At 35.1% G+C, this 18,759-nt stretch overlaps 1 protein-coding gene across 1 annotated transcript; it reads left to right on the forward strand.

The window, feature by feature from the left end:
• The first annotated feature begins 15,864 nt into the window (after positions 1–15,864).
• On the forward strand, positions 15,865–18,664 carry LOC122065598 (glutamate receptor 2.7-like). The gene is made up of 3 exons (XM_042629421.1): positions 15,865–16,135; positions 16,922–18,237; positions 18,320–18,664. Exons 1-3 carry the CDS (start codon positions 15,865–15,867, stop codon positions 18,662–18,664), a joined length of 1,932 nt encoding a protein of 643 aa, XP_042485355.1.
• Positions 18,665–18,759: the final 95 nt, after the last annotated feature.

The following is an 18,759-nucleotide window of genomic DNA, read 5'->3' on the forward strand; positions in this document are numbered from 1 at the left end:
GTACCCTTTGTAAACCCTAATTTCCGAGACCTATACATAGCCAAATCATGCCTTATTTTGTGGCACCTAATGTTAACATGTTATATATTGAAGAATTGATTCTAAGTAATCTCTGATGCTGTGGGAACGATATGAACAAGGATTGCTGGAATATCTCATTTTGTAATAGGGTAAGAGTCCTCTTGAAAATCTTGATTTTTATAATATAAATTGAAGCTCAACACCCATTTCATTGGATAGGCCTTGAAAATAAGATTCTGATAATATATGGTGTGTGAAAATTAGACCACCGGATCTCCTGGAAGTGAAAAACCCTAATTAGGGAAAAACTGCATGAAAAATGATCATTTTGCCCCCAAGGCCTAGCGGCCCATGAGGTTTTGGCAGGCCCATATTGCCCTTGCACCTTACCAAACCCTATAAATAGGGTTTTTTTTTTTTTCAAGACACACCAATACACCAAGAGCTGGTGAGCTCTGAGATTTTGAGGAAAATCCTCTCTTTCCTCTCCCTACCTCCTCTCTCCTCCTTCATCCAAAGATTCTCGTAGATTCTTTTACCTCAATTTGCATGCCAAAACCTTGAAAAAAAAATCCCCCAAAAAATAAAAAGAACTCCTAAAACCTTAGGAAGCCTCAAATTCCTTCCTAAACCCACCGAATTGTCAAATTCCCCAAGATTCCCTTACCTCGATTCTCATGCCCAAAAATCTCAAGAATAAGAAAAGAATTTAAAAAATTCACTAGCCCTTAGGAAGCCTTTCTATACTGTTAGAAAGTGCCAAAATTTTTTATATCATCCATATTCTCTAAGATTCCTCCAAATTCTCGTAGGCTCTCGGAACTTTGCCCAAATTCCAAAAAAATACTTAGAAATTCCCAAATATTCCCTAAGGCTATGAAATGTTATAAAGGCCATATTCTCTGAATAAGGAAAGTAGACTATCAAATCCACCTCCGCCTGAGTCGGAGGACACTCAACAAAGTTTGTGTTCATAGTAGAGGTTCATCCCTCTTAACCCGAAACAGGGGTCGAACATAGGTATAACCTCTTAAATCAATAGAGAAAATGTAGACTTCTAATTCATATGTGTTAGTGTACATAGTTGTGTGACAATAATTTAGCCATGCATGCAGTATAGGATTAATCGGAGAAATGCCCATTCTTAAGCATCTAGTAGGAAGACCGGTTCAACCGAGTGGAGTGGGTGCCTAACAACTTTTCAACCCCGCAACCTAACACTAATCCTTTTCTTATGGATCGGACTCACCCATCAGGTCATAGACCCTAACCCTAGGTGGCGACTCCAAATCTTATGTTTTTCAATCCCCAATATTTTCCAATCACTATTCCTTTTAGAAACCCTTAAAGGAAAAAACCGTTGGGAAATAGGCCCCCATGTATCTTCGAGTGGGGATGCAATAGTGCGGGACCCGCAGATGTGCCAAAGAGGGTCATATCCAAATGAAAACTACCCTTACAAAGGCCGAGATGCCAAAATCCTAAGGTGGGTGGGCCAAGTAGCCACTTAATGTGACAAAGCCAAAAAAGGTAAGACCGAAATGCCAAAATCTTGATTTGGGTAGGCCGAGTAACCACCAACATATGGTAAAACAAAAATAGGAAGGCCGAGATACCAAAATTTTGGGTTAGCTAGGCCAAGTTGCCACCCAATATTACAAAGCAAAATATGGAAGGTTGAGATGCCAAAATCTAGAGTTAGGTAGGACACTTGGCCTACCCAATGTGACAAAGCCAAAAAGGGAAGGTTGAGATGCCAAAAATCGAGTTAGATAAGCCAAATAGCCCCCTAGAATGGAAAAGACCGTATTGGGTAGGTCGAGTAGCCACCCAAAATGGCAAATCTGAGCTGAATAGGCCGAGTAGATAACCATAATGGAAAAGTCGAGTAGAATGAGTCGAGTAGCCACCAATAAAGACAAATTTGTGTTGAACGGGCCAAGTAACACCTTACTATGATAAGCCTAAGGTGTACCCAAGCCCTATGGGAGAACCTCAATTAAAGGAAGAGAAATCGAAGACACGAGTTTTTATCTCTTACTCCTTCACGGCCCACAAAGGGCCCCAAGGAGTTAGGGGCATATAATATACCTAGAAATTTGCTGTCAATATATGATTGACACGTGGCATAGAAATAGTTGTCAATGACTTGGATGACCCATATGGGAAGGGAATCCCCAAAGATCTCACCTTCCTTTGGTGGTAGACTCATACTCAAACCCAATCTCTCCTAGTATGGAAACGTGGCTATCCCACTTTGGGAAGGACTCTCTATGCCTAAATAAGGAAATCTATTGAGGAAGGACTAATTCGATTCATTCACCGCCTTAGGAGGAAAGTAACCACTATAAATAGAGAAGAGGCCCCAAGGTATAATCACTTTACTATTTTGTGCTCTATTTCTCTCTCCTCATCCCTCTTCATTACTATTGCAAATGAGACTGACTTAAGCATCAGAGAGTCCCCTACCCCGGAGTCCACTGTGGGCCTCTCTAGATCAGATCTTCCTGTGAAGGATGGAGACATCAGCCATTGACCACCAATTAGTTTTATGACACAACACTCATAAAAAAGTACTCCTTTTAAAACTAAGTTGGAGATTACTCACGTGCGAGTCTTCCCTTTATGTGCAATTCCTAAAAGCTAAGTATTTTCTTGATGAGTATCCTACGGATCCTTCTAATTAAAAAAAAAAAAAAGAGTCTTTAACTTGGAATAACATTTCTCTTGTTTTACCCACTTTACAAAAAGTGGTTATTAACAAAATTGAAAATGGTGAGAATAGTTTTTTCTAGATTGATCCTTGGATACCTTCTTTACCTGATTGTTCGATTCCTGATTCTATCTCTCAATGTGATATCCTATTGAAGGTTAAGGACTTTGTGATTGGAGAAGCCCAAAATGTTAGCCTATTAAGTACTTGTCTTCCTCCCTTGATTGTTAATAAAATTCTCTCTCTCTCTCTCTCTCTCTCTCTCCTTCCTTGGATGAAGATTGACGGTGTTTTATTCTGTCTAACCATAGGATGCTGACTAGCAAAGTTGGTGTAATTTGTTTTAATCTAAGCAAGTTTTTCAGGTCTTTTCCCTTGTCTTCATGGTGGCATTTCAAATGTGATTTTTCCCATGGATTCATGAGCAATCCAATCCGTAGGATTTCTTTTTTCTCTTCCCATTCTCACTTCCGTAGGTTTCCAGGTAATAGGGAGATGTGGAACTCTCACCCATTTCTTAACATTTCTTTGGGATTGTCTGCTCTTAACACAATGGAATTGTCCGATTGTAGCCTGACATGCTGCTTAAATGGCAATTTCTTCTAGAGACTCAATATTCATCTGAAATTTAAGGTTTTTTTCTGGAGGCTGTTATAGAATGGATTACCTATTAGGGACATTTTGGGGAAGTGGATTACTGTGGCATGTATTCCACTTTTGTGACTTCACTAAATATATTTAGGTCGCTAGACCTCTAGGCTTGAGGACTGAATCTCTTTTCAATTCAAATTTTATTTCCTTTTGTTTTATATCTTCAAATACCCCCTCTTACCAGTGAGTGATTGACAATGGTCTTTTTTTTTTTTTATTTAAAAAAGATAACAAAAAAATACAAAGCCACAAGGCTAGCCAAAGGGCAAGGCCAAACAAAGGAAGAGCGAAGGGGAGGGGACTAATCAACCATCAAGGAGGATACAATAAAACTAGGGTTATTAAAAAATTAGATGCTAAAAAAAGAAAGGAAAACCAAAAGGGAGGAGGGGAGAAACAATAGAAAAGAGGCTACAAAATAAAAAAATTATGGAGGGAGAGACAAGTGGAAGATCCCAAGCCAAGGCAAGCCTATTTCTAAAATAAAATGGGCAACTGACACACACCTATAAAGGATTTTATTCCTAATCTCAGAGGTGATGGCATTCCATATTTGATCAATAGAATGGGAGGAAGAAATCTAACTCCTTTGACTTCTTATAACTGCCTACTTTATTTGGTCTCACAGGAATAAGGTTTTTGTTTTCAAATCTAAACTAACCCCACTGTTATGCTTACTAATATTAATAATCCTCGTTAGATTTCTGTATTTTCCCTTCCCCTATTACAAATGCTTCCTCATCTGCTACTTTTTGCCTCGGTGACTAATCTAAGACTATATGGTGCCTCCCTCCCTTTCATTGTTGGAATTTTTCATTTTGATTTGCGTAGTGGCCACTGATACTAAGAAACAAATCTTAGGATGGGCATCATGTATTATTTTTAAAGGGAATATAGTGCTAATTGCAACCAGTTTATTAATGGCAATAGAAAATATTAAAGTAGACTCTCGCAGTGCTCTCCAAGGTTTGAAGATTGCAAAGGACTGTGATTGTGGCATTTTGGAAGTATGGTGCAACTCGATTGAGATGCATGACTTGATGATGAACTCAAAAATATGTGATTGGTCATGGAACAAGTTACTACAATTTGATTAAGATGGTCAACTTTTGCTTCTCCCCTCCAACTTTAGGTGATGCTTTTGTTTAAGGAACTGAGTTGTACTGTTATGCCCAAAAAAAAAAAAAAAAAGGTCTTTTAGTGAATGGGAGTTGTCTTATTTGATGAAAGTTGTTTTTTTCATAAGAAAAAAATAAAAAAATTGTATGCTTACTTGCAAATATTCATTAATTGGAACTGAAGTCTAATCTACAAATATCAAATAATATGCATGCCACTTATAAAATCAAAGATACAAATGCACATGCAAGTTCTAAAACCCCCACAATTTCATAGTTATGTGTGAAATAATCAAAGCATTCTCACTATGCTAATACTATCATGACTCCACACACACACACACTATCATGATATTTATTTTACGCAAGTAAATACATCTTTATGTATTTTTTTCAAGTATGCCAACAACTAAAAACAAATCATCACACCCATAAATATGAAATTAATACTTGGTTGCCAGTCATTTTGTAAACATGCACAATGCCAATACTATAACCTACCTACAAGCGTTTCTAATACAAAAAATGACACATTGGCATGAACTACAAATAGTTCAGGTCATTAAATTAGACCATTTGGCTTTAAACTGTCAAATTTTGACTAATTAAAATTTAATCTTATCTTGTGGATTAATCTCTAATCATACATTAAGAATTCCAATAATTTCTTGTGTCAATTATGATGCAACATTCATTAATCCTATAATAGAAATTAGGAGTGAAATAGGGTCGTATTGGGTCGGATTTCTTAAAACCTCAGTCCAACCCTAGTTCTCTTAAACTTGACTCAAGTCTAGCCCAATCCAACCCTACCGGACTCATGCCCAGACCCAATCTATTTGCCAAGCTCATGCAAACCTAACCTCTGGCCCTAATTGACCCTGATTGAGCCGGGTTGACCTAATTGACCCTGATCATTACCTCTAAGCTACATGTTTGTTTGTGGGGCTATGGTTTCATACCATTGTTACATGGAACTCCCTTATTGGAGGTTATTATTGAAGATGAAGGAGAATACAATAATCAGAAAATCAAAATGGTCTCTGGTTATTAGAAAATCAATAAACCACCTTAACAATAAAACTGAACTAAATATATGTCATGGCAGGTGAAAATGTAGCAGATATTACTCTCAGGAATTACTTTGAGAAACTGTCTTCGCATCACATTGGAGATACTCTAAACTTATGGGTTGACAAGCACTACGCTACGTGAGAGGAGATAACATTAGTTAATAGAAGACTTCTGATCAAGAGTCGCAGACTTGAATGTTGTAACCACAAGTTGAGATCAAGATGTGCAAATTAGCGAGGATATGCAGAGAGATGTGGTAGTGATGACGACCATTGGAGGAGAAGATGGAAGAGAGAAGAAAGAGAGGGGTGGTAGTTCGTTAGGTTTTCTTCTTCCTTCTCGTCTCTCAAAATAGGGAACGTTGAGAGTGAGGGATGGGAAGCATGGTTTGAGGAATCGGTCGGATTGGATTGGAATCAATCTTGACCGATCTTGATTCTTGGTCAATACCGTATCGATGGATCGCTATGGATAACGGGTGAAATGATTAAAAAAATTGGTTTTAATAGTAAAATTATGAGTATTTCTGTCTGATCCAAAGTGATTTGGATTGGTATCGAATCAATATCGACTTTAACCAATCTCATTCCTAGTACCAAGTTCTCAAACCTTGAAGGCTGCGGCATAGTTTTAACTCTTGGATTTTTTTCTTTTCCTACCAACATAAAGCTAGGTTGGGTATGGGTTGAGTCAGAAGGCCCATTGGATTGTGATAGATTGAAGGTTAAAATAGTTTCTCTTCTCATTCCTGTTGAAACCATCTACTTGTCGAACTCCACCTGCAAGAAAATCAATTAAATCCATCTCATGGATAAACCCCTACCTTCTTTTTTAATGGTGTAACCTATGTAGGTTTTATAATTCTGATTTCATATCTTACCTATATGTTACTCCTTTTTTTCTGTTAAGTTAATGGGGTATGGTGAGGACGTTCAAGAAGATCTTTAATTCAATGGGATATAGTAAGGGCGTCCTTTAGGGTCATTCCACTTAGTTTTTAGAAGTATGTAATTTTCATCCCTCAGATTGAAAGGAAAAAAAAAAAAAATATATATATATATATATATATTTTAAGAACTAAATATTGGTCTCTCTTTCCTTCACAACCATCTTCTTTTGCATATGGAAAAAGATATAAGAGAACTCATTCAACAGTAACTAATCTTATAGATTCACAGGTCTCAACATGAACTGCTGCTTCTTTGATTGTATTCCTATTTCTTGATAGCCTTGGTTGATGATATTGGCAGTCTTGTAATTTCTCTTATTTTCTTTCTATATGAGAGTCTTTAACTCAAACTGGTAGAGCATTTGGGGATTACTCAAGGGATGGTGGTTCGAATCCTTCAAAACTTATTGAATTTTCTTTGTTTGATGTTCTGAATTCTAATGCCATATGTAACATTGTTCAACTGAAAATATGGACAAAATTTAGTGTTTATTGTAAAAAAAAAATCTATAATAAAAAAGGATGCGTCACAAGATCCGCTAATGTCTTTTGATGGTTCCCCAGCCAACATCCTAGCGCATAGAAGATGTGAAAAAGAAACCAATCATTTCCTTTAAGAAATCAATGGTGTTTGTTATATGTTCAATTCACCAAAGCTTAAAGAAAGGGAGATATAAGAAAGTTGTTGAAGAGCTGTAATTAGGTAATAAGGTTAGAAGTGTGTTGGTCATGACAGTTGTTAGTTAAAACGGGAACGGCAAAAAAACATTGTTCGGTACGGGTATGTTTTAAACGGATCAAAACGTGAACGGGACGGTCAAAAATTAAACGGATCAAAACGTGAACGGGACGGTCAAAAATACGGTCAAATACGGTAAAAACGGGAAAAAAATAAAAAACGGACGATACGTGTTTTAAACGTTTACGATACGTGTTTTAAACGTTTATATTTAAATAATACGGTATCAAAAAAAGGGCAATATATAGACATAAATTGGCATAATAATTCTCTAAATACCTAGATAACAATAAAAAAAAATAGCCCCGTTTTAAATGTTTCTATTTTAAAACGTTTATATTTTTCAAAATCCGTTTTTTTACTGTCAAAAAAACGGGACGGCGTTTAAAACGGCAAAAAAACTTTCAATAGCCCCGTTCCCGTTTTTTACCGAATTTCTGTGAAAAATTCGGCAAACGGCGTTTAAAACGGCAAAAAAACGGGACGCCGTTTTAAACGCGTTTTAAACGCGAATTAACTAACTAGGGTCATGACAGTTGTTGAAGAGCTATAATTAGGTAATAAGGTTCATGTTTAAGGGTTTTTTCTTCATTTTAAAAGGATGCTTTGGAAGACTTGTTCTTCTGAAAACTTTATATCTTTGAGTCGCGAATCCAAGGCAACTGAAATCGTCTCGATCGGAGTTCAAATGACAAAGTTATGCCTAATTTCGTACAGTTAATCTGAGTTGCCAAAGAGCCAGATCAGTTGATTGATTATGACAGTCGGTCGATTTATTATGGCAATCAGTTGACTGATGACAGCCTTATTATGAGGACCGGTCGACTTATTATTAATGTAATCAATCGACTGACCTAGAGCATTGCTGACTCAAAATGACTGTATAAAAATGGGCATAATTTTTTCATCTGAACTTCGATCAAGATGATTTCAGTTACGTTGGATTTAAAACTCAAATATCTTTAACTTTTCAAAAGAATCAATATTTTTAATCATCCAGTTAAAATGACTAAAATAACCTTAAACATGAAACCCTAAACTCTCAATCTTGGGTAAGTGTTCCCCTAAAAAATATATTAGTTGGGACCATTCAATCAATAGTGTACTAGTCTATACGGCAAGTTCATAGTCCGAGTTTATATTGTTATCATAACCACCCCCCTAAAGTTTGTTATGATTAATTGAAATTGTATCATTTGAACTAATTAATTTTCACATGTTTCACCAAGATGTCCAAAATTTACTTATATATTTCTTAAATTCCCTCCGGATTGATAAAAGTGACCAAATTATCAAAAGTTTAATCATATGACCCTAAAACCCTAAATCATCAATCTTGGGTACACTTACCCACGATTGATGATTTCAATCTTGGGTAAGTTCTCCCTTAAAAAAAAATTATATTGGTAGGGACTATTCAATTCATAGTGCTAGTCTATGGACTGCTTAAATTTACCTAAATATTGCTTAAATTCTCTCTAGATTGATAAAATTGGTTAAATTGTGATACCTAAGAACATGGCAAGTACCAGACCCGCTTGAGATATCGATGAGGTGTGCCCACCAAGAATACGACAAGCACTAGAGTGTTTGGAAGATCGTTGAGGGCATGCAAACTGTAATCTCACATCACCTAGGAGGAAATAATTATAGGACTAGTTGATAACCTTCAATTTCTTTAAACATAGCACAACACGTCTTAAAGCCTTGAGGTTTATCGGTCAAAGAGGATAATATTGTACAAGGTTAATGGGGTCAGGGTGTTACACAAATTATCAAAAGTTTAACCATGTAACCCTAAATCTCTAAACCTTAAACTCTTAACATCTTACGCTTAAACAAAATCACTAAAGTTTGTCTAAATTTTTATCAAAATTATCAAAATTTCTTGAAAATCTGTATCTTTTAACTTATTTCACAAGTTTGACCAAGATATCAAAACTGCATTTAAATGCACTTATTCTTTATTCGATTTGACCAAATTTATCAGCACAATGCAATGTTGACCTTAAAAAAAAAAAAAAAAACATATGTTTCACCAAGAATACAAAATATTTTGGATCTGAACAATTTTTTTAATTCATAATAGAAACATCACTATTATGCCCTAAATTACCATAAATCCTTTTTTTTTTATTTAATCCAAGATTAAAGTTTTTTTTATGAAATAATCATGATTTATCAAAATCTCCATCATCTGATATAATTTTCACCTTATAAAAGATTTTCAAATTGTATAATGATGGAGATTTTGATAAAAGTATGATTATTTCATAAAAAAACTATAATCTTGGATTAAATTAAAAAAATTATTTGTGATCATTTAGAGCATACTAGTGATGTTTCTATTAGGAATAAAAAAAAAAACTGTTCAATTCCAAAATATTTTGTATTCTTAGTCAAAGATGTGTTTTTTTTTTTTTTTTTTTTTTTAAGGTCAATATTGCATTGTTTTGATCAATTTTGGTCAAATCGAAAGTTTAGGCATATTTAGATCAAATGTTGATATCTTGGTCAAACTTGTGGAAATTAAGTCAAGTGATAAATATTTTCAAGAATTTTGATAATTTTGATAACTTTAGACAAACTTTAGTGGCTATTGTTTAAGGCAAGATGTTAAGAATTTGAGGTTTTATAGTTTAAGGTAAGGTCATATGGTTAAACTTTTAATAATCTGATCAATTTTATCAATCAGGAGGGAATTTAAGAAATATTTAGGTAAATTTTGGACATCTTGGTGAAACATGTGAAAATTAATTAGTTCAAATGATACAATTTCAATTAATTTTATATAGGGGGTTTATGATAGCAATATAAACTTGCACTATGAACTTGCCCTATAGACTAGTACACTATTGATTGAATGGTCCCAACCAATATCTTTTTTAGGGGAACACTAACCCAAGATTGAGAGTTTAGGGTTTCATATTTAAAGATATTTTTGTCATTTTAAAGTTTATGCATATTTAGATCCAATTTGCATATCTTGGTCAAACCTATGAAAATTAAGTCAAAATGATAAAGATTTTCAAAAACTTTTGATAAATTTAGACAAACTTTAGTGGCTTTGTTTATGTATAAGATGTTGAGGGTTTGAGGTTTTGTAGTTTAAGGTTTAGAGTTTTAGGGTCTTATAGTTAAACATTTGATAACTTGGCCAATTTTATCAAACGAGCGTGAATTTAAGCAATATTTAGGTAAATTTTAGGCATCTGGGTGAAATTTGTGAAAATTAATTAGTTCAAATGATACAATTTCAATAAATTTTAACCAACTTTGGAGGGTTTATGATAGTAAGATAAAGTCGCACTATGAACTTGCCCTATAAACTAGATTGAATGGTCCCTACCAATATATTTTTTAGGGGAATACTTACCCAACAGTGAAAGTTTATAGTTTCATGTTTTACGATTTCTTGTTCATTTTAATTGGATGTTTCAAATGATGAATTTTTCTGAAACGTTATAGATCTTCTAGTCGTGATTTTATTGCAATTGAAATCGTCTCAATCGGAGTTCAGACGAAAAAGATATGTTCATTTTTGTACAGTCAGTTTGAGTAGGCAAAGAGTCAGTTGACCGATTTTTGTAATCAGTAGACTTATTACGACAATCAGTCGACTGATCTAGAACATTGCCGACTCAGACTGACTGTATAAAAATGGACATAATGCTTTCATCTAAACTCCGATTGAGACAGTTTCAATTGTGTTGGATTCATGACTCGAAGATCTATAACTTTTCAGAAGAGCTAATATTTTGAAATATCCACTGCAAATGACCAAAATACCCTTAAATATGAAACCCTAAACTCTCAATCTTGGTTAAGTGTTCCCTTTAAAAATATATTGGTGGGGACCATTCAATCTATAGTGCTAGTCTATAGGGCAAGTTCATAGTGCGATTTTATATTTCTATCATAAACCACCTAAAATTTGATTAAAATTTATTGAAATTATACATATGAACTAATAAATTTTCACAAGTTTTATCAAGATGTCTAAAATTTATCAAAATATTACTTAAATTCACTCCAATTTAATAAAATTGACCAATTTATCAAAATTTTAACCATAAGACCCTAAAACCCTAATCCATAGAATCCTAAAATCATCAATGTTGTGTATGTGTTCCCCTAAAAATATATTAGTAGGGGCCATTCAATCCACGATCCATGGTGCTAGTCTATAGGGTAGGTTCATAGTGCGACTTTATATTACTATCATAAACCCATGATAGTTTGACAAAAATTATTTAAATTTTGATAATTTAGTCAATTTTATCAATCCAGAGTGAAATTAAACAATATTTAGGTAAATTTATGCATCCATAGACTAGTATTATGGATGAATGGTCCCTACGAATATTTTTTTTCAGGGGAACACTTACCCAAGATTGATGATTTTAGGTTTGTAGGGTCTTATGGTTAAATTTTTGATAACTTGGCCAATTTTATCAAACTGGGGTGAATTTAAGCAACATTTAGGTAAATTTTAGATATCTTGGTGAAATTTGTGAAAATTAATTAGTTCAAATGATACAATTAATTTTATCAAACTTAGGTGGTTTATGACAATAATATAAAATCGCACAATAAACTTTCCCTATAGACTAGCATTATGGATTGAATGGTCCCTACTAATATATCTTTTACGGAAACACTTACCCAAGATTGAGAGTTTAGGGTTTCATGTTTAAGGGTATTTTTATCATTTTAAATGGATTTCAAAAGATGGATTCTTCTGAAAAGTTATAGATCTTCGAGTTTTGAATCCAACGCAACTGAAATCTTCTCGATCGGAGTTCAAATGAAAATGTTATGCCCTTTTTTGTACAGCCAATCTAAGTCGACTACGTTCCAGATCAATCAATCGATTGCCATAATAAGTCGATCGATTATTGTAACAGGGCTACCATTGGTTGACTGATTGCGATAATAAGTCGACCTATTGTCATAATTGGTCAACTGATTTGGCTCTTTAGCGATTAACGAACTATACAAAAATGGGCATAACTTTTTCATCTGAAAACCAATCTAGACGATTTTAGTTGCGTTGGATTTGCGACTTGAAGATTTGTAACTTTTCAGAAGAACTGATATTCTAAAACATCCATTTAAAACTTACAAAACTCCCTTCAATATGAACCTTGCAGAAATTATAACAAGAGTAATGACTAACACACTTTTAACCTTATTATCTAATTACAACTCTTCAAAAACTTTCTTAAATCTCCCTTTCTTTAAGCTAGGTGTAATTGGACAAATAATAAACACCATTAGATTTTTTTAAGGGAAATGATTGGTATTTTTTTTTTCCCATCTTCTCATATGTGCTGGGGCGTTGGCTTGGGAAAACATCAAAAGGTGTTAGTGGATCTTACGACACATCTCTTTTTTATCGTAGGGAAAAATTATTCGGTTACAATAAGCACTACAAACTTTTCAAAACTTTTGTCCATATTTTCAGCTCCACAGTGTTACTTATGTATGGCATTAGAATTCAGAATATTAAACAAACAAAATTCAATATAAGTCTTAATGGATTCGAACCATCATCCTTTGGGTAATCCCCAAGTGCTCTACCAGTTTGAGCTAAAGATTTTCATATAATAATGACAAGCCCACCTAAGACATCGACCACCTTGTGCATGTCAAGGCAAGTCCTTCATAATAAGAGATAAATTTTAGTTATGTTTTGAAATTAACAATAATTAAAACTTTGTTTTCATTGACATCAATTTTGAAGGAATAATATATGAAGTAGCTAAAGAATGATAATGTGAATTTACCTAAGAAAATGTGTCCTACAAGCAAACAATGTACTATAACTCCAGCTAATGCTTGAGTAGCACCTCTGTTATTTGTGTTTCATCTAACTAAGAGTGAAAGGGTGCAGGAATCCACCGGCTGTGACCCTGAAATCCACTATAGCTTTCTTGAAGCATTGAATCCATAGAGCTACTTTTCGGAAAATCGGAAGATTAAGACAAAGATGTACTTCCAAGAAGATGTCGGATGCCCACAACAAATGCAAATCAAAACTGCCGAGAGATGTCGGATGCCCTATAGCAAGAAGCTGCCAAAAGGAAAAATCAGAAAAGTCTAGAGAGAGAAATTATTGAGGGAAAATTACTTGATTACTCACTTACAGGTTTTCCTTTACAAAATTACCCACTAAAAGTTTCAGTTAACAAAAATACCCAAAATTAGGTTTTCCTTTATAAAATTACCCACTTAAAGTTTAAGTTAACAAAAATACCCAAAATTGAGTTTGGGTTTACAAAACTATTCACTCAAAGTTTCAGTAATAAAAAAAAAAAACATGATTATATGTGGAAGATGAAGACTCACTATTTTGGGTAGTTTTGTAAACTCAAACCTGATTTTGAGTATTTTTGTTAACTAAAACTTTGGGTGGGTAGTTTTGTAAAACCAAACCCAATTTTGGGTAATCATGTAATTTTCCCAATTATTTATGATTCAGATGTGATTTGTGAAAATCGATGGTTCAAATGGCATTTCGTGTTGCCAACCCTTACCAACACGTCGTGTCACTACCTTTTTACCAAATATGTATGCATGAACTAATTTTTTCAATATCCAAATAATTTAGATTGAACCAAATTAATAGAAACAATCAAACTTTGCCTCACTAAGCCAAGCAGGATACAAAGGATCTCGCTAAACCAACAAGTTAAGGCCTAACTCTGCCAAAAAATCTAGTTAGCCCACTTCCCGGCCATTACTCTTTATTTTATTTATTACACCTTTTTTTGGTAGAATATGTTTTATTTATTACACAAAGTCCTAGAGAGTGAACCATCTCAATTCCATATAGTATCATATCTCTCACATTTCGAAACTAACTGTGGAACAGAAAATTAAGTTGCAGTTCATACGCAAATTAGTAACTTAAGGTAAAACGTAAAAATGAACTCTCTCTCTCTCTCTCTCTCTCTCTCTCTCTCTCTCTCTCTCTCTCTCTCTCTCTCTCTCTCTCTCTCTCTATCTCTGTATATATATATATATATATATGGCAAGAGATGGCTACCCACTTGCTCAGCCACTGTTCTAGCGTGCAGATCAATGGGAGACTGTATGAAGACATCTTCAACACTTGGAGCGGGGGGTAACATAGTCTTTTTGTACCAACTTATATCTAGGCATCGATACACACTAACGGGTAATGTTCTTTTTCACATAATAAAGGCAGTGTGGCCCCTGCACTAGCGTGGGACCAATAGAAGCACAAGTGAAAGCATCGACAACGGTGGGGACTCATTCGGCACTCCCAATGTCTGGGTGTTGTCTGGGTGTAGAGGCTTACGCTACCCCTGTATTCATTCCTTTATTCCCTTCTCACATAATAAATGGTGGGACCCATACTCTCTTATTTTGACCATGTAGACCTATATAGATAATATCATTTTTCAACCCCTTATTGATGTAGTGCATAAATTTCTCTATACAATGCCCTTGTAAGAAACCCTTCTTTATTAATAATATATGCATCAATACCAATGAAATTTTTTTATTTCAGAGGAGGTAGAGTGATGATTTCGCATACCCATGTGGGTCTCGGTGTAGGGACCACATTAGGTATACTAGGCATCTTTTTCCCACAATATTAAAAAAATTGAGATTTGATTGATACACTTCCAACAATACTTGCTTGTCTACCAAAAAAATAAAAAATAAACCGATATTTGCTTGTAAAAAAATAAAGACCAAAGGATTTGTGTAAATGTCTATGAAACTTTTGTTTAACTTAAGCAGAGAATTATCTTTACAAGCACAGGGGGCTCATCATCTTCCATTACCAAATAGGGGTCTGGTTCCTGGTTTTCACACAAACAGGGTTACCTAACATGAAAAACCAGGAATATAGAAGGCACCCAAGAGGAAAAAACTTCACTGCTGAAGGTCATGAAATCCTTTTCTTCTGCCCTTCTAATTCTTCTTGTTCTTTCTACTCAGAGGTTTTGTGGGGAATAAGCAAATGGGAGATTTCATCAGCTATCTAGCTAGTAGCTACAACTGGGTAAGACCTATCTCAGCTCTAAAGTCCTTTTACTGGAACTGGAAGGTTGCATACTTGAGTTAGTTTGTTTATTGATTGACTAAATCAGCAACCAAGACCCACATCCTCATAGAAGAAACTTTAATTAATGAAAGAAGCGAAGAAAATTAACATCCACTATGCTACTAATTGGTATCCAGAAAGATTGCAATCTCATTAATTCCATGAACCTCAACCACCAAGATGGAACATGCAATACATGACTTGAACACAACAAACTACTCTAGCATTTTCCTGGCCTTTATTAATTGCACCATCTCAAAATCTGTTAGAATGTTCAAATAGACAAATCCAATTGGACTTAGTCAGTCATTAAGAACTGTTCAAAGTCAACGCAAGATGAATAATTTTGAGATGTTAGAAGCATCTTAATCAGTATGTCTTTTGCTGAAAATTTGACTAACGGCCCATAGATGTGCTTTGGATTCTTATAGATCAAATTGCTTCATTATAAGAAGGAAGTGGACTGATTAATGACATTAAGATCAAAGCTTAAAAACAGTCCTTTTGAGGTTAGAGATGAAGAACTCGGTCCAAGTTCTTTTGTCTTTCATCTTAATATTTTGTATGAGTCACTTCATTGGCAAATTTGGTGTATCAGCTCAAAATACAACCATCCCCTTCAATGTTGGGGTGGTTCTGGATTACAATAATCTGGTTGGGAGAATTGGGTTGACCTGCATCTCCATGGCATTGTCTGATTTCTATGAAATTCACAGTTTCTACAAAACAAGACTGGTTCTCCACACCAGGGATTCCAACAGCAATGTGGTCCATGCTGCTTCTATGGGTAACTAATGACTCTCTTTCCATCTCCACTAGTTGCATTTGTATTTTCGCCTTCCCCTTCTGCTTCGGTTACTTCTATTTTTTAGGAGGTTTCTGATTTCTTATTACATGGTAACTGCTATTTATGCAAATGACCCAGTAGAGAAGATTTTTCCTGAAACTATAACAACACCTCATGAATGAGGATCCTCTCTGTTTATGATGTCCTAGTTTTATGCTTTTTTTGAAAGAATTTCAAGATTGTCTCTCTGTTGGGTTGGTTTATACTCTTCAAACTAGATCTTAAGGATTCAATAAACCCCAACAAAATACACTCATGAGTAAAACCTCAAGCTGGAGTATTCTTATAGTACTATCTGATTTCCGTTTCATATATGGTTATGTATGTTAGGAAGAGAACCTAGTAACCATCATCTCAATCATCAACTCAGAGAAAACTTGGCTCATAAGTTTTCTTTATCAAATGAACTTTCTCCCTCTCACTTTTAAGAACCAGACTTCCTACTCCATCAGAGCTATGTAGTTGCCAAAATAAGCTAAGCCATTCCACTATAATACAGCTCTGGCTTCTCTATATATCAATTATGATCTCTTCCAATTCAGGTGCCAGTGTCTGCAACTGTGGTGATACTCCTTGAATCTATTCATTCCCACTGCTTCAATGTAGTTTTCATTAAAAATGCAAATATTTGTTCTTCATTTTCTTGTCCTGTATTACAATGGGTGAGCCAACGTGTATAAGTTTGGAAATCAAGAGATTGATAAATGAAATTCTTTGTTAATGCAGCTCTTGACCTACTAAATAACATAGAAGTACAAGCAATTATTGGACCAATAACATCTTCTGAGGCTGACTTTGTGATTGATCTTGGAGACGAAGCACATGTACCCATTCTCTCTTTCTCTGCATCAAATCCTTTTCTTTCTTCAGCTCAAAATCCTTATTTTGTCCGGGCTTCCCTTAGTGACTCCTTTGAAGTAAAAGCAATTGCTTCCATTGTCCAAGCCTTCAGATGGAAGGAAGCTGTACTGATATATGAAAACACTGATTATGGTAGTGGAATTGTTCCTTATTTAATTGATGCATTTACAGCAATTGAGACCCGTGTCCCCTATAGAAGTGTCCTTTCCCCTTCAGCCACCGACGATCAAATTGTTTCAGAGCTTTACAAGATGATGACAATGCAAACTAGAGTATTTGTTGTGCACATGTCATACCCTCTTGGTGCTCGTTTATTTTTGAAAGCAAAAAATGTCGGAATGATGAATGAAGGATATGCCTGGATTATCACAGATGGGCTATCTAATCAGTTGAATTCCATGGATTCCTCTGTTCTTCATTCTATGCAAGGTGTAATTGGCATCGAGCCTTACCAGCCAATGTCTGATAATCTTAAGAATTTTAAGATAAGATGGAGACAAAATTTCCACAAGGAAAACCCAGATATGAAAAGAGTTGCCCTTAACATTTTTGGACTGTGGGCCTATGATACTGTTTGGGCACTAGCACTAGCAGCTGAGAAATTTGGGGCAGCAAATCTCCAATTCCAGCACCCACAAGTTGTTAATGGAACATCTGACCTTTTAACTATCGGAATCTCTACAATAGGTCCTAAACTTCTCCAGACAATATTGGAGACAAAATTTACAGGCTTGAGTGGAAAATTTAGCCTTGTTGATGGACAACTACAATCGTCGGCATATCGAGTACTCAATGTAATAGGTCGTGAACGAAGGGAGATTGGATTCTGGACACCAACAAATGGAATTTTACGTGAACTGAGTGCATCTTCAAATTCCAATCTCAGTCCTATAGTATGGCCAGGAGATTCTACGACTGTGCCTAAAGGTTGGGTAATTCCTACAAATGGGAAGAAACTGAAGATCGGAGTTCCTGTTATGAAAGGATTTAGTGAATTTGTGAAGGTAGCAATAGATCCTACTACCAATGCTACAATTGTCACTGGGTACTGCATCGATGTCTTTAATGCTGTAACTGGGGAACTGCCATATGCCCTTTCTTATGAGTTTATTCCATTCATGAAGCCTGATGGTACAAGTGCCGGGACTTACAATGATATGATCTACCAAATATATCTCCAAGTAAGTTTAGCCTTATATTTTGACAATTTGTCATGGTCCTTATCAGTTCACTACTATGAGGCTTATTATTGTTTTCTGACAGAAATATGATGCAGTCGTTGGCGATACGACTATCATAGCTAATCGGTCCTTTTATGTTGATTTTACAATGCCATACACACAGTCTGGGGTAACAATGATAGTGCCAATCCAACAACATCAGAGGAAGAATATTTGGGTTTTCCTGAAGCCTTTGAATTGGGATCTATGGTTCACTATTTTCATTTTCTTCATCTTCACAGGCGCTGTGACCTGGGTCCTCGAACACAGAGTAAACAACGATTTTAGGGGTACACCTATAAATCAACTTGGAATGATCTTCTGGTTCACCTTCTCAACCATGGTTTTTGCACATAGTAAATACTCTTCCTCTTCTCTCAATCTATAGATATTGTCAAAATTAATATATGGTTAACATGACTAGCCATTTTATGAGCCGATGCCACAATTGTTAAATTACTTGATTTTCATTTGCCATTTCTC

This window comes from Macadamia integrifolia, chromosome 2, assembly GCF_013358625.1.
Source record: "Macadamia integrifolia cultivar HAES 741 chromosome 2, SCU_Mint_v3, whole genome shotgun sequence".
Classification (NCBI taxonomy): domain Eukaryota; kingdom Viridiplantae; phylum Streptophyta; class Magnoliopsida; order Proteales; family Proteaceae; genus Macadamia; species Macadamia integrifolia.

What these genes read in the sequence shown, in the direction of transcription:
- LOC122065598 (XM_042629421.1), top strand. Translation starts at nt 15,865, where the DNA reads ATGAAGAACTCGGTCCAAGTTCTTTTGTCTTTCATCTTAATATTTTGT. An exon ending in GGTCCATGCTGCTTCTATGG is followed by an intron (nt 16,136 to 16,921) that starts GTAACTAATGAC and finishes TTGTTAATGCAG; the next exon opens with CTCTTGACCTACTAAATAAC. An exon ending in TCTACCAAATATATCTCCAA is followed by an intron (nt 18,238 to 18,319) that starts GTAAGTTTAGCC and finishes GTTTTCTGACAG; the next exon opens with AAATATGATGCAGTCGTTGG.